Below are 17,425 nucleotides of genomic sequence, written 5' to 3' on the forward strand. Positions count from 1 at the left end.
TTTGTATAAATCAATAGACTTTAGACACGTCACAACACCCTTCTCTAAGGAGGCGGAAACAACTATGGGTTTGTTCTGTCTTCATCCCAGACACGTTTCTTTTCATTTCTGCAATATTTTGTTGTAGCGATTATTTCCAAACTCTATATAAAGTAGTTATTTGTATATTAAATTAAAAAAGTATGGCGGTAGAGAAAGGATGAGGAAGAGGCCGCTTTGTCCATAAGCGCGGAGAGGCCATCAACACGGAAACACCGACTAAATGAGCCAAGTCTTTGCGAGGAGTCTCGACGATCACCGCGTCGCCGCGGTGTCCACGAGAACGAGTCCACCAGATCTGTCCCTCCTTCCGATGTCTGCGAATCCCTCCTCCGCTTCTGGGTCTGCCTTGTCCGCAAATAGATCCATTCGTCAACCCCGGTTGGCGTAAACCCAAATTGTAGGGAGCCATCCAAAGAATGCGACAACTTGACCGAGTGGAAGCTGCGTGATCTATACTAGGAACTCGCAGTTGGGCTTTGATCATACGCCAGGAAAGTTCCAATCCTGATCCTGCGTGGAAGGACGGTTGCAGCTAGAAGACTCCATCAGCGGCAGGTCTTCGTGCTTCCGCTGGCCTAGTTTCGGAAGCGCACCTTCATTTGATTCTTGTTGGGTATCTGAACTCCAGAAGGTGGATTCGCAGGTGCGGCCTGGTAAGAGGTAGTCTTTGTGGTTTCGCTAGAATGGTCATTGAATTGGGTGCGGCACGTGTTTGTTGCTAGTGCGAAAATCAGCTTGAAAGAAGTCGCGTGTATGGTGGTTTTCCATTTAAGAGACGGTAATGAATCAGTTTGTGATTGATTGTTTTCGGAAGAAGATAGTCCACCCTACAATCTTAATCTGGACTTGTCGATGAGTTCAGTGTTGTGAGTAATCTGAACCCTGTGGAGTAGTCCTCACTAGTATTGAATTGGCTTACTATAGCCGATTGGCCGATATTCATATTATTATGCTTGCTGCAGGACGGGTTTTTGGAAGGCAAAGATTTGACTACGGAGAAATCAAGCGAGTAGCTCGTTATTGAAGACGGTTGGATGTGGATCCTTGATAGCTGCGGTTCAAAATTTCTAACTGACCGAATCTTGCGCACATTCTCTGCGTCTTCGTAGTACCGTATTGAAAATTAGTAACTTGTCCGCTATTGGTGCGAATTTAGCTTCATCGGCAAGTATCCAAAAGGTTCGTTTTTTTGTTCTTATTCTCATAAATACTGCATTGCAGACGTGCAGTGCACACGCATCTAGTGCCTTAGGTGGTGCTACCAAATTCTTGTTTTAGGGTTTAGCTAGCAATTTAAACGAAATCATTATTTAGTGGTTGTTACATCTCTTCAAGGTCCTCTGTCATTCCATAAATTCACCATCGATAGCCAAGACTTTCTTGTTAAAAGCTGCTGGTTTAGGTTCAATGTTCGACAAGTCTGTTTCGATTCGTAAATTGCTGAAGCCTCTTCGCGATTAGAATTGCAGGTGCAGGTAAGGATGCCGGCGGGCAAGCTGGATGTATATGTAAATAGTGCAAACGGTCTTAAGGACACGGAGATCATTGGTATGTAAATTCACTTGAGGAACTACACTCTTCCTGAATTCTTCCTGAAACACTCCTTAAGCGGATGCAGATGTGAATAGCGCTTCAGAAAACCTTTATTTTCGTAACATCAGAATTCGCATCAGTGATTCTGTATCTTGACCTCTTTCTTTTGTCATTTTCTAGAAGCTGGTTCTTTACCACATTGAAAGCTTCTGCTCTATTGTCAAGTTACATAATTGGGCAGAGAAAATACAATTGCGTATAATAACCAGGTTTTCGATGTGAACTGACTCTTGAGATTTGACCGTTCAGGTAAAGCGGACCCCTATGTAATACTGAAAGCAGAGAAAGCAACCGGGAAAACCTCTACTTGCAAAGGTAGCTCCTGGTTTCGTTTACAGAAAGCTGTTTTGCAAATAACCTCAATGTGTAATTAAGGGATTTCTCGTCTCTTTAATAACATATTCTTAAGACTGCCACGCGGTGTGTTTCAGATCAAGGCAGCTCACCAGTGTGGGGCGAGATAATCAGGCTGCGCATCCCAAATGGCTGCAAACAATTGGTTCTTACGATTTACAATGAAAATAGGCTTTACAAAGATGATATAATGGGGATAGTCACGTGAGATAACCGTCCATAACTTCATCATCTGTGAATTAAATATCTTTAAATTGCTATGGCTGTAAACATGCGATTCTTTAAGTGAACCTCGTCGGTGAATGCATGCAAATCTGATCAAGGGGAAATCTTCTTGTAACATTGCAGAATCAAGTTAGCAGAAGTATTTGACCCGGATAACAAGCTCCCTGATGGGTCCTTCTTGAGCCCCTCGGCAGAATATCCAGTGGCTCGTCCTGACGGGAAAATCCAAGGGAAAATTTCTGTCGCCTTAATCTTTGAAGAAGATGGAACCGACCTCGGCCTTGAGGTTAGCGATGATATCCTTCCTAAATATGGTTGCATTGTTGTAGTTAACAAGATTCGGTTGTTCAGAGCTTTAAACGTACTTTGGTTTGGTGGTGTTTTATGCGTGCGCAGGTTGTTCAGAGCTTTAAAGATTCTTTGAAAATATTCCAATGAGCTTATTGACGGGCGTGGTCGAGAGCATTATTTGCTTTTGTTCAAAGAAACAGATGCTTGAACCGACACCTTTGTACTTTCATCGCTATTGTAGCATTAAGAAATTGCTGGTGATTCTTTTGGTAGGATTTGATTAGCATAACATACCCACGTGAGTCAGCCTTGTTAGCTCAAGGTGCAAGGATGTGAAGATTTCAACGTCTTTGATCGCATCGTTTATCACCTTTGGTCGTCTTCTGTTGGTTCTAGATTGATCGACATCCATGCTGCACGGCAGATGCCAAAGCATCCCCACTACTAAAAATCTGTACATTTGAATATTAAAATTCATTCCTTCACCTGGTCGGAACCATATTCATTTTCAACTCCTTCCTTTTCAACCTGATCCACCTTTCTCATGTCGTTTAATAAGATCTTCGTATCTATTGGCAAAAAATGCGCCTAGTGTTTCTTTCCTCATATTTGGCAGATACCCAGGTGATACATGGATGAACATGGTAGCTGCTAGTGTTCAGCACAGTCATGGTATGAGTTAGATACGATTGATGATTGATTCAGAAATCCAAATACAAGAAATAAAGGTAAAGGCGATAAAAATATTGACCTTTGTCATAAAGGATTATTTTGTAGATATGGCGACAAAACATGAAGAGCTTGCAAATGCATAGAACTTGACAACGTGTAACAAGTAGCAAATCAGCAGTAAGTTATCTCAAACCAACAAGTCAATTCCACAAATTAAGGGCTATATGTGGTGAAACAAATATTACATCTGGACAAGGAAAAATTTGTATAAAAAAATACAATGAAAACCCAAAGAGGATAAGTAACATTTTATTTGTACCTTCATTAAAAAAGAGCTTGTTGTTAGTTGATTCCTTTGCAAAAAATAAAAATAAAAAAACAAAAAAAACAAACAAACAAAATGTGATTACTACTAAGCCTTAAGAATCAGATATTAACTAATATTGCATAAATCAAATTACATCAAAAGTTAACTCAACCATTGTAGAAAAGTCCAAATTATTGCATTATAGACCTTCACATCTTGTTTATTTAAGTTTAAAGCAACTTTATATAAACAAAAGAGTTAAAGGCTTACCATCTATTGATACCATATTTGAAGAGATTTGAGAGGCTTATAATGTAGATCATTAATACAAAAAGAAGTTCCTTAAGTAAAGTCTTAATAGATCAAAGAGACTTCTATAGTTAGTACATTTTGATTTAATTAGACCTATGTCCAAACCTTTGTTAAGTCGTACTAAGTATTTTTCTATATTTACTAATAATTATTCTTAAAGAAGTAGGATATATTTCCTTAAAACCAAGAGAAAAGTCCTCTAAATTTTGCTTGTTCAAAATACAAGTTGGAAACAAAACATATGAAAAATTGTTAATATTGAAAACAGAGAGAGGAGGTGAATTTTTATCAAAAGAATTCTAAGATTTTTGTCAAAAATATGGAATAATAGGACAATCATTGATACAAGCATTGACCTCTTAGCAAAATAGAGTTGTTGAAAGATACAACAAAACTATAGTTGAAAAAGCAAGAAATATGCTTTATAAAAGTAAACTACCTCCAACTTTATGTCCTAAAGCTATTAACACAGTAAATTATTTGATAAATTTAGATCCAAAAAATGCCAACAATGGAAAGACATCCATGGAACTATGTTATAAAAGAAAATAAAAAATGCACCATTTTAGAATATTTGATTATATAACTTATTTACATATATCAAAAAAATAATGTTTAAAGCTTGATAATAAAACAAGAAAGTGTACTTTTGTTAGATATAACTTCAACAGCAAGGCATATTGAGTTTAAAATTCTACTAAGAAAAAGATAATTATTAATATAGATGTTGTCTTTGATAAATCAAAAATATATTATCAAAATCTTGAATTTTAAAGATGTATTTTCTACAATAACAAGCAATACATGAAAAGATATACTAATATAAAATAAAGAAGAACTTGAATAAAATAAAAATCAATACATAGAACCAAAAGGTTTGCTTTATTAGCCATAAACTCCATTGGAAATATCAAAACAGCCTTCTTCTACTAAAAATTCACAAAATTCTCTTATAACATATTCACCAATATCTTCCAATTTGGCCACTCAAGTAGGCCAACTCTCCATTCAAAGGAAAATAGACATGTAAAGATAATCTTTAATAAAACTTAAAGATAATTGGTTATTAAATGAGTGTACTAAATTAGATCTAATTGATAAATTTGAAGCAATTAAAGATAGCAAATGGATAAGGGTCATTGATTAGGAAGTTTATAATATAAAGAAAAATAATACATGGAACATTTGTGACTTATTATTTGGAAAGAAATCTATAATAGCAAAATAGATCTTCAAAAAGAAAACTTGAGTTGTATGAATCACTAAGAAACATAAAGCACAAGTTGTAGCAAAAGGATTTGAGCAAAGAGAGGGAGAAAACTTCTTTGAAATATTTGTTCTTTTCATACAACAAAATACTATCAAAACTATTATTGTATTAATAGCCTTTTAATAGTAGAAAATAAAATAGTATGATGCTATTATATCACTCTTAAATAGAATAATAAAATAAGATATGTACATAACTATCTCATATGGCTTTAAAGAACATAGAAGTAATAAAAAGATTTACAAACTCAAACAAGCCATAAATAGTCTTTATTAGTCTCTCTAAGCTTGGTATTATCACGGACATACTCATGTAAGCTAATAATTACATATACAAATAGGTAGAAGTAAGTAAAAATAGGTAAAAATAAGTTAATTCTATAGTATTTAATATGGAAGCTTCTTAGAAGCTTCATAGACGCTTCTTTGACTTCATAGGTATCTTTAATTGATTTTTTGGATTAGAAACGTGGTAAACTTGTTGGCCATGTGCCACACATGTTGTTAGCTTGAAGATCAAGCTAACTATGTGGCCCACACGTAGAAAAACTTGCCTTGTAAGTCAACGCATGTGTCCTATAAAGTCAACACATATTGGAGGTCTTATAGAACGTCACCACATAGCCCCTAGTTAGATAGTATATAGAGACAAGACTTAAGTCTTCTTCACTCTTGTCAACTCCTTTCTTGCTTCCAGTCTAGTTTCAAGGGTCTCTAGTTTTCTTGTCTTTTGGCAATAGCCATTCCAGTTTCTCTTTCAATATATATACTTGTTTATTTATATTTTGTTACCTTTCTTTGAGTGAAGGCTCACTTGTCTGAATTACGTTTTCATCAAGTTCTTGTCCTTGACAGATTGACAAGAGTACACCTACAATATCAAAGCTTTGTCTAATCTTGATTAAGAGCGGATTACCCTTTTTTCTTGATAAGATATAAGCATATTAGAAGTTGCGGATTACCCTCTTCTAAACTGATATTGTCCTTAGTATTTTCTTTGTTCTCAAGTTCTCTCTTCTATTTGTCTTGAGCGATATTAGACATCTTTTCTTTTCTAAGTGTTATCATGGCAAAAATTGTTGAAATGAAGAGTGCAATGGCACAAATGCAAGAGCAAATGAGGGAGTTAATGCTTGCGATGCATCAATTCAATTTACCACCACAAGAAGCAATAAGATTGGCAGAAAGTGAAGATATAGAAATGGTTGGAGCTGCTTCAACATCTGCACCAAACTATGTCCTTTCTCCTATGGTGGAACGCCCTTCTAGTGTAAGACAACCAAGAATTCTCTACCCGAGAAGTTTGATGGCACCAGATCCAAGTTTCAAGGATTTATCAATCAAGTGCAACTTGTGATTGAACTTCAACCCCAAAGCTATCCAACTCCAGGATCGCAAGTTAAATTCATGGGTATGCTTCTTTCAAGTTCAACACTATCATGGTTTTCATCTTTTCTTAAACGACGAGATCCAATATTGGATAATCTAGAGGCTTTTCTGGCGAAGTTTTGATCCATGTATGGAAAACATGATGTAATTCGTGTTGCAACCAATAAGATCTGTATTTTACGACAAGACAATCGATTAGTAACATTGTACGCTTCACAATTTCGACAACTTGTAACTGATATCAAGTGGGATGATGCTGCACTTATTAGCCAATTTCTCTACGGATTACAATATGAGGTAAAAAAATTAATACTCAACTTACCTAATCCTCAAACATTGAGTGAAGCAATTGACTTTGCTATGAAGTGCGACAATGGCCTTTTTGAATTTCGATCTGAGAACCGTAAAAGTGAACCTCAACGTTATTATAATTCAATGGCAACACCAATACCTCTTCAACACATACATTCGGAAGTAGAGGATATGCAAATTGATGCAGTACGTTTCAAACCTCTTACTAAGCAAGAAAAGACTTGTCGTCGTCAAGAAGGATTATGTTTATAATGTAGAGAACCAAAGCACACTACTCAACATTGTCCAAAGAAATGACACAATCACAAAATGAGGAGTATGGCTGTGAAAGAAGACAATATGTCAAAAAACGAGTTTGTCTAGCTACAATAAGGACCGTGCGGCTGGAACCTTGTACAACATCTAGTAAAGGTCCTATTTTCTCTTCAGAGCCCTCTTCTTATTTTATATTAAATGTTATTTTAGGACCTAAATATTACAAAGCCTCTGCCTTCTTAGATTGAGGAGCCTCGGCATGTTTCTTAGATGAAGAATTTACTAAAAGACATAGCATGTCTTTAGTAAAGAAAACTAAACCTGTTCATGTAGAAGTCATAGATGGTCGTCGATTGTCTTCTGGAGATATTACTCACGAAATCCTTCCTATAAAAGTAATAATCAATGGTTATAATAGCTTTGTAGTATTTAATATCATTAGATCTCCCTCTAATCTAGTCATTTTAGATTTATCGTGGTTAGAAAAATACAACCCTCAAATAGATTGAATTTCCCGAACTCTTACTTTCTCTAAAAGTATAACTAACAATATAGTTAATCAAGTAGAGAGTCATAAGTCCAGTTCAATTAAATCCGTATTTATAGGTGCAAAAGCTTTCTTGCATGCTACTATGAAAGAATCACCATATATTATTTATGCCACACCTGTTTCTACTAGTAGAAAAACTTCAAGTGGCATTCCAAGCCAATATCAAGAATTTCAAGATGTATTCGAAAAAAAGAATGCAGATACACTCCTGGAACATCGTCCCTATGATTGCTCAATTGACCTTTAAGAAGGAGCACAACCGCCATTCGGACCAATCTACAGTTTATCACAAAATGAGTTGATTGAACTCAAGGAGTATATTGAAGAAAATCTAGCCAAGAATTTCATACGCCATTCTAAATCTGCGGCAGGAGCTCCAATTCTATTTGTGAAGAAAAAAGATGGATCATTACGGATGTGTATTGATTATCGAGGACTCAACAAGATTACCATCAAGAATAGGTATCCACTACCTTTAATATCTGGACTTCCTAATCAGCTGAATCAAACTAAGATCTATATAAAAATAGATTTCCGAGGAGCATACAATCTAGTACGCATCAAAGAAGGAGATAAATGGAAGACTATGTTTTGAACTAGGTATGGAAATTTTGAATACAACGTCATGCCTTTTGGACTTACAAATGCACCAGCAACTTTTCAACATCTAATGAATGATATTTTTCGAGAGTTTTTGGACGATTTTGTGGTCTGTTATCTAGACGACATCTTGATCTATTCTAAGAATCTAGAAGAACAAGAACTTCATGTTCATCATGTATTACAAAAATTAAGAGATACAGGACTCTATGCCAAGATAGAAAAGTGTGTATTCCACACTACTCAAGTCGATTTCTTAGGTTACATCATTTCAAATGATGGACTTATGATGGATCCTAAGAAAGTTCAAACTATTATAGATTGGAAGATCCCAAAAATGGTAAGAGATGTCCAATGCTTTTTGGGATTTGCCAACTACTATCGGATCTTCATCAAGTACTTCTCTCGAGTTATAGCTCCACTTACACGTTTGACTTGTAAAGACAAACTCCAATAGAATCAAGAAGCGGAAGTTGCTTTTGAATCTTTGAAGACAGCATTTGTTTTTACACCAATCTTGTATCGTGTTGATTTTTCCAAAGCATTCTTTATGGAAACAGATGCATCAGACTTTGCTTTGGGTGAGGTTTTATCACAAATGGGAACAGATGACAAACTTCATCCAGTAGCCTTTCATTCAAGAAAATTCTCAGCAGCAGAAATCAATTATGAGATCTATGACAAAGAACTTCTTGCAATTGTAGATTCTTTTCAAGAATGGCATCATTATCTAGAAGGTACTTTCAGTCTAGTCATCATATATACGGATCACAAGAACCTCGAGTATTTTATGTCAGCACATGTATTAAATGGTCGTCAAGCTCGTTGGAGCATGTCTTTATCAAGATTCAAGTTCATCATCACTTATCGGCCAGGAAGACAACAAGGTTTGTCCGATGTCTTGTCTAGACATTCTTATATTGCACCAAAAGAAAGAGATGTAGCTTTTGAGCAATAAAGAATGGTTCTCTTGAAGCCGGAGCAATTTCATCTTTGAGCAATAAAATCAACATTGATTGTTGATTTAACTTTTCTTAAGCAAGTCCAGTTAAGTATGTCTTCAGACCCTCTTGTTCATGATATCAAGAATAATTCTTCTAAATCTCATGATCCCTCTAAATTTGAATTCAAGAACAACCTACTCTATTTCGAAGGACGTCTATATGTTCTAAAAGGAGAAGCATGTTTATGTATTCTTCAAGCTCGTCACGACTTCCCAGTAGCACATCATTTTGGATATAATAAGACTTTGGAGCTGATATCTAGGGATTTTTGGTGGCCTCAAATGTAGAAGGCAATCAAAGATTTTGTACAATCATGTGATGTTTGCTCAAGATCAAAAACTCCTCGTCATCGATCTTTTGGACTTCTTCAGCCATTATCCATTCCAAAACAATCATGGTCTTTGTTTCTATGGATTTCATCACGGATCTTCCAATCTCAGGTTCTTATGACTCTATATTCATGATAGTAGATCGTTTTATGAAGATGGCACATTTTATACCATATACAAAATCTATCACAAGTGAAGAAACAACTAAGCTCTTTCTTGACAATATCTATCGCTATCATGGATTACCCAAGGATATTATATCAGATATGGGAACTCAATTTGTATCAAGATTTTGGCGGACTCGTTCAAGATTCTAAAAGTGGATATAAAACTATCTTCGGCATTCTATCCTCAAACTGATGGACAAACGAAGCGTGTTAATCAAGTTTTAGAGCAACATTTAAGATGTACCATTAACTACCAACAAGATGATTGGACAACTCTTTTGCCAGTGGGAGAGTTTGCTTACAATAACACAATACATTCTTCTACAAAACAAACACCTTTTTTTGCTAATTATGGTTATCATCCATGACTTGATACTTTTGACTTTTCAAAAGTTGATAATCCTACTGCGAAAGATTTGGCGATTCATTTATTAGAGCTACATGCAACGATGAAGGCGCAATTAAAAGAGGCTCAAGAACAACAAAAGGTCAATGTGGATGTCTATCGAAAGGAACAACCACCATTCCTCTTGGGTGATAAGGTATGGCTACTTCGTCGCAATATCAAGACCACTTGTCCTTGTGAAAAGTTGGACTATCAAAGGCTGGGACCATTTTCTATTTCTGCACAAATCAATCCAGTTACATATCGTTTACATCTACCGGAGTCAATGAAAATCCATGTAGTATTCCACAGGTCTCTTCTTGAACCATACAAGACAGTGGACATACCAAGAAGACAAAAAGCTCCACATCCTCCTATAGAAGTAGACAATAATGAAGAGTTTGAAAAAGAAGAAGTCTTAGATTCAAGGCGGTGCCAAAATAAATTGGAATATCTTGTCCATTGGCGCAGATATGATATTAGTGAACGTACATGGGAGCCAATAAAAAATCTTGCAAATGCAGCAAAGGTGGTGGAAGCTTTTTATCGACGACATCCATCAAAATCAAGATGAAAACCTTCTTTATAAAAGAAACAACATCTAGGTAAGATAACATTCTACTTTCAATCCTTTTTTGTAACTTCTTTGTAGTTGTGACGCAGTCGTATTACGTGCTTTCCTGCTCGAGAATGCACCGGGCGTTTGGTTGTACAAGGTAGTATGGAAATTTGCTAATATTCAAGCAGTCTATCGGTTTTTTGCTGTTGGAATATAAACAATTGTAAAAATATACCGTAAATCTATATGGATGTCCTTTGACTACTCGCCGAAATCCTTTTTATCCCAGCCGGTAGGTCTCTAGACGTTACAGAGAACCCCGAACAATCCAAACTGTTAATCTTCGATACCGCTTTATATTCACGACTTTGTATCCACTGACTGTCTTGTTAGATTAACTCAATAAATTTCATTTACTTCGCATACTCAATCCTATAGACATCCTTTTAATTCTTCAATCACAGATGTAACTTCGATTTCACAAAACAGTCAAGAGTAATCACACTCACTTCATTAAAATCCCGATTCACCAATACAGCACTGACTTCAGCAACGATTGCCTCAGTCTTCCCAAAATCCTATGAAGAAAAAAACCCCAATTCTCTATTTTTTTCTCCTGCTCGAAGCATGAAGCTAGCTCTCTGACCCTTCAAAAATTTATTCTCCCCCCTTCCATTTCTTAACCTATCCTCCCCTTTAACCTTAATTCTCCCCTCTTTCAAACCCTAGCCTCTGAATTTCTTCAATCTTCTGTCTTGGATCCAGAATTGGCTCTCGCTGTCAGAGCTTTCTCCTCCGTTTTTACCTTTAAGAGATCCTTTTATCAAAAGAACGTTCCCGAAACGGCACAAAGGACGGAACAGCCTAAAACAGAATCGGAGCCCCGTAATCGGGACCACATTGAGTCACCCGAGCAATTCAGGTTTCATATTGGCTAAGAGGCCCGTAATAAGACCTAGATGTTCCCGTAATTGGACCACATTGGGTTGCCCGACCAAGTCAGGTCTCATATTGGATAAGAGGCTCGTAATAAGATCTGGATTGGATGTCTTGAAATTGGATCCAATTGGCTCTTCGAACTAAGCTCACTTGTCGTTGAATTGGTCCTTTCCCTTTCTGCTCACTTCCGTTATTGGAATCAAATGGAGCATTTCAGTATGCCCCGGCTGACTGTAATGGGGTGACTGAACTTGGCCACTCAGTATTTGCACTGGAGTTGGTCGTTGCTCCCAATATTCGAGGTAACTGAACATTAATAAAAGTCCCCTTTCTTTATATTTTCATGGTATACTCATGTTACAATACGACATCCACCCCCTCTGAACCTGTGCATCCTCCGGTATGCACCAATTTACCCAATTGCTGTTTGATTTAGAATATATCCTCTACGTCTTTGTCCAGTTGGTCTTCGTCACCTTCATTATCCAAATCACTTTCATCTTTTTGCTATGGAATCTCTATACCTTCATTAAGGCCTTCCATATTCATCTCCGCATGTCTTCGTTTAAATATTTTTACTCGCTTCCCTGCAATTGGTATTTTCAATTTTGTACCATCTAACTTCCGTAATGAGTAAGTCGCATTATCATGAACAGTTGTTACTACATATGGTCCAAATCAACGTTTTGAAAATTTTCGCAAAGTACTATGTTGATTATCTAGACTATTGTCATAAAGAAGTACCCAGTCACCTTCCTCGATTTCTTTAGGTCTCAATCGATGTTGCTTATCGAATCGCACCTTGTTTTGTAACCTTGTTCTTTTTAACCTTTCCAATGCTATCTGCACATCTTCCGATCTTTGCTCCAATTGTCGAATCCTAATACCCAAGAGTTCTTCTCTTATCAATCCATCTTCCCATGGTAGCATACTCCAAGTAAGTACCTTTTCTTCAATCGGCATAATTGGTTTTTGACCTGTCATAAGTTCTATTGGCATATATCCTATCACTGAACTATGTGTTGTTCAATCAGCCCATAATGCAAATGACAAAAGCCGTGGCCACTCTTTAACTTTTTCATTACAAACTTTAATTAATGCTTTCACAATCGGTAGGTGACCACATTCGCTTTTTGCATTCCCTTCCGGATTATAAGCAGTAGTCAGTGGTAGTTTAACTCCACATCTTTCAAAGAACTTACGAGCTTCTTATGCATTTAATTCTCCACGATCTGCAGTGATTTTTCCTACGCATCCGTAGCGACAAATGACATCTTCAAGCAAAAACCTACAAATCCCCTCTGTAGATTTTGTCCTCAATGCTCTTCCTTCTACTTGATTTGATAAATCTTCACGAGCTAAAACCAAATATTTCATCTGCCATAACCCAACCGGCATAATAACCAAATCAACAACCCATTTAAAATGAATAGCCAAAGGATACGTAGGATGAAGACCATCTCGATGTTGGATATTAGAATACGATTGATAGATTTCACATGACTCTACAAATGAGAGCACATCTCGATACATATTTTTCCACCAATATCGTTCCTTGAGTTTAGCAAAAATAGTCCAGATTCCTCTATGCCCTACCCATAAACTATCATGAAACTCCTTTACTAATTGTAGTTTTTTTTTCTTTTGCCTATCACTTGTTGTGGCATACCAATTCCTTTCTTCGGTCTCTTCCATAAGAATCCATCTCGAAGCAAAAATCCATATGTTTTTTTTCTTATTTGTATGAATTTTTTTGTAGACCAATTTCTTTGCTTAGTCAAGGTATTCAAGTAATGACCAATATCCAATAATTCTCCTTCATAAGACTCTTCAAGAAATAGCTTATCTTCTCTGTTGAGATTTGATATTGAATAGAATTTCAATCCGACGTCATCAATGTCTTCAACCATTTCGTCCTCCCTCTCGTATCTTGCTCAAGATAGCATGTCTGCTACTAAATTATCCTTCCCAGTAACATGCTTAAATTCTGGATTTAGTGACTTAATATAAGCAATCTATCTGAACATTGCAATATCTGGCGTTGAACAGTTAGTAATCATTCTAAGCAATGGCAAGCAATCTATTTCAATTACTACTACTGCGCCAATCAAATAATCCTTTTTAGCTTTCATAGCCGAAACAACTCCCCAAAGTTCTCTTTTGATTTACGAATATACACGCTGACAAATACTTAAAACTTTAGCTCCAAATCGAACTGCAAATCTATTCCCACTTGAATCATCTTCACCCACAGCCCATCCAATGGCAATTGGACTAGCGTCCACAGTAAGAATCACTGGTCTATTACACTTATAATCAACCTCCCTCAATATTAGAGGTGACATCAATAATTTCTTCAATCTTTGCATTGCCTGAATAGGCCTTTCTTCCCATTTAAATCAGTAGCCCTTACGTAACAGTTCATATAATGGATCCGCTATGTGAGCATAATGAGGGATCCAGATTCGATAAAATACACATGCACCTAAAAACCTGCAAATCTCTGTTAAAGAATCACAATCCTCTTTCATCCTTCCAATTGCATCAACTTTAGTCGAATCTGATTTTCTTCCAAAAGATCCACATAAATGTCCAACAATCACAACCTCTCGTACTCCAAATACGGACTTCATATCCGATAATGTAAGATGAACTGCTCCAAGCCGAGTTAAAATCTTTTCACAATCTTGTATATGATCAAACAACATATTTGCGACACCCCCTCTTATCTAAAGTTTCATCCTTGTCTCCTTCTCTGCACCCTTTTATAGGAACATCATCCAGAAAAGACATAGTCTTTTCCAGAATAAAATCTCTCAACACCTTATTCATCCCATTCATCATATGTGCAACTGTGTTGGTCACGCCTTGAGGAAGAGTGCACATTCTAACCAATCCAAGTGGTGTCCTCATTGTTGTCATATCTCTACTTCCTTCGATAAGTTGAAATTGATCATAACCTGAATACAAGTTACCCATTGAATAGATCGCCCTTCCAGCAAACACCTCAGCAAATTCATTCACAATAGGTCCAATTCCTGCATTCCTGACAGTTACTGCATTCACCGATTGCATATCTTGAATAAACCGTAGTGACCCATTCTTCTTAGGTACCATAAACCATCGACTAGAATACGGCACAAATAAGGGTTCCAATATTTTCATCTTTATCTTTTCTTTTAATAGTTCCATCAATGTAGGTAAATGTGCCCTCGATACTGGAATCGGTCTTAGATTCCAAGGTACATGAGGTACAGTGAAGATAACCATAGGTGTTGTAATATTCGAATCCACACACCCAATTTCATGAGATTCGAAGGCAAACGATCTACCTTGTTTAACCAACATCTTTATAAAGCACGTAATTTCCTCCGGCAATAAAGAACCATCATAACTAATCTTCAATTCTTCAAAAGTTTCTTTAGTAAACTAATGTCCAATACTCATTGGATCTCTTAAACTTGCTTCTTTTGATGCTTCTCCTATTTGTTCTTTAGAATCTTCTGGTAATGGTCCGGCAACAGGTGTCACGGCCATAATCATGTAAGCTAATAATTACATATAGAAATAGGTAGAAGTAAGTAAAAGTAGATAAAAGTAAGTTAATTCTATAATATTTAATATAGAAGCTTCCTAGAAACTTCCTAGACGCTGCTTTGACTTCATAGGTGTCTTTAATTGACTTTTTGGATTAGAAACGTGGTCAACAAGTTGGCCATGTGCCACACATTTTGTTAGCTTGAAGATCAAGCTAACTATGTGGCCCACACGTAGAAAAACTTGCCTTGTAAGTCAAGGCATGTGTCCTACAAAGTCAACACATATTGGAGGTCGTATAGAACGTCGCCACGTAGCCCCTAGTTAGATAGTATATATAGAGGCAAGAGTGAAGGCTTCTTCACTCTTGTCAACTCCTTTCTTGCTTCTAGTCCAGGTTCTAGAGTCTTTAGTTTCTTGTCTTGTGGCAATAGCCATTCCAGTTTCCTTTTAATATACCTACTTGTTTATATTTTGACTTATTATATCGACATAGCTTTTTTGTGTATATTTTCCCTCATCGAGTCTTTATCCTTGACAGATTGACAAGAGTACACTTACAATATCAGAGCTTTGTTTTTCCTGAGTGAGAGTGGATTACCCCTTTCTCTTGACAAGACATAAGCGTATTAGAAGTTTGCGGATTACCCACTTCTAAACTGATATTGTTCTTAGTATCTTCTTTGTTATCAAGTCTTTCTTTTCTTTTGTCTTGAGCAGTATCAAACAAATTTTTCTTCTTAGTGTCATTATGGCAGAGCTTGTTGAAATGAAGAGTGCAATGGCACAAATGCAAGAGCAAATGAGGGAGTTAATGCTTGCGATGCATCAACTCAATTAACCAACACATGAAAGAACAAGAATAGCAGAAAGTGGGGATATAGAGATGATTGGAGCTGCTTCAACATCTACAACAAATCACGTTCCTTCTCCAATTGTACAACACCCTATAAGCACTAGAGAATCAAGAATTGCCTTACCCGAGAAATTTGATGGTACGAGATCTAAGTTTCGAGGGTTCATCAATCAAGAACAATTGGCAATTGAACTTCAACCGCAAATTTATCCAACTCCAGGATCACAAGTCAGGTTTATTGGCACTCTACTTTCTGGTTCTGCATTATCGTAGTTTTGGTCTTTTCTTGAACAACAAAATCCAATATTGGACAATTTGGAAGCTTTTTTGGCAGAGTTTCGATCTATGTATGGTGAACACGATGCAACTCGTGTTGCATTAAATAAGATCCAAATTCTGCGACAAGAAAATCGCTCAGTAACAGTGTATGCTTCACAATTTCGACAACTTGCAATTGACATCAAGTGGGATGATGCTGCACTCATTAGTCAATTTTTTTATAGATTGCAATACGAAGTAAAGAAATTGATGCTCAACTTACCTGATCCTCAAACTTTGAGTCAAGCAATCGATTTTGCGGTAAAATGTGATAATCGACTTTTCGAATTTTGATCTGAGAATCATTCACGGGAACCTCAACGTTATTACTCAATGGCAACATCAACATCTTTGCCAATCGTACATTCGGAAGTAGAAGACATGTAAATTGACTCGGTACGTTTTAAACCTCTAACTGAGCAAGAAAAGATTCGTCGTCGTCAAGAAGGATTATGTTTATATTGCGGAGAACCTAAGCACACTGTTCAACATTGTCCAAAGAAACGACGCAACTATAAAATGAGGGGTACGACGGTCAAAGAAGACAACATGTCGGAAAACGGATTCGTCCAGCTATAATAGGGACCGTGCAGCTGGAACCTTGTACAATTCCTAATGAAGGTCCTATCCTCTCCTTAGAACCCTCTCCTTGTTTTATAATAGACTTATATTTAGGACCTAAGAATTACAAAGCCTCTGCTTTATTAGATTCAGGAGCCTCAGCATGTTTTTTAGATGAACAATTTGTTAAAAGTCGTAAAATACTCTTTGTACAGAAACCTAAACTAGTACATGTAGAAGTCATAGATGGTCGTCCCTTGTCTTCTGGAGATGTCACTCATGAAACTCATCCTATAAAAGTAACAATAGACGGTCATGATAGCTACATAGCTTTTAACATAATTAAATCCCCGTCCAATCCAGTTATTTTAGGTTTATCCTGGCTAAAAAAATATAACCCTCGAATAGATTGGAATTCGCGTAAACTTGACTTTTCCCAGAGCGTTATTAATAGTTCTACTAACCAAGTAAAAAATTATAAGTCTAGTATAGTAAAACCCGTACTGATAGGTGCAAAAGCATTTATACACGCAGCAAAAGAAGGATCAACTTTTGCTATTTATGCTGCACCTATTTCTGAAAACGTAAAGACTTCAAGT

The 17,425-nt window shown here is 36.6% G+C and overlaps 1 protein-coding gene across 6 annotated transcripts; it reads left to right on the top strand.

Annotated features, from left to right (window-relative positions):
• The first annotated feature begins 282 nt into the window (after nt 1-282).
• LOC112289355 (elicitor-responsive protein 3) lies at nt 283-3,017 on the top strand. Of its 6 annotated transcripts, none has more exons than XM_024534513.3 (7): nt 283-695; nt 1,005-1,221; nt 1,512-1,590; nt 1,885-1,950; nt 2,067-2,193; nt 2,338-2,500; nt 2,611-3,017. In XM_024534513.3, the coding sequence occupies exons 3-7, from the start codon at nt 1,524-1,526 to the stop codon at nt 2,650-2,652; spliced, it is 465 nt and encodes a 154-aa protein (XP_024390281.1). In that variant the 5' UTR covers nt 283-695; nt 1,005-1,221; nt 1,512-1,523; the 3' UTR covers nt 2,653-3,017. The 6 variants fall into 6 exon arrangements, with proteins under 6 accessions (XP_024390281.1, XP_073393654.1, XP_073393657.1 ...); XM_073537553.2 differs by having other exon boundaries at nt 288-685; XM_073537556.2 differs by having other exon boundaries at nt 295-695; nt 1,504-1,590.
• The last annotated feature ends 14,408 nt before the right edge of the window (nt 3,018-17,425 follow it).

Source organism: Physcomitrium patens, chromosome 12, assembly GCF_059467195.1.
Source record: "Physcomitrium patens ecotype Gransden chromosome 12, ASM5946719v1, whole genome shotgun sequence".
Taxonomy (NCBI): Eukaryota; Viridiplantae; Streptophyta; class Bryopsida; order Funariales; family Funariaceae; genus Physcomitrium; species Physcomitrium patens.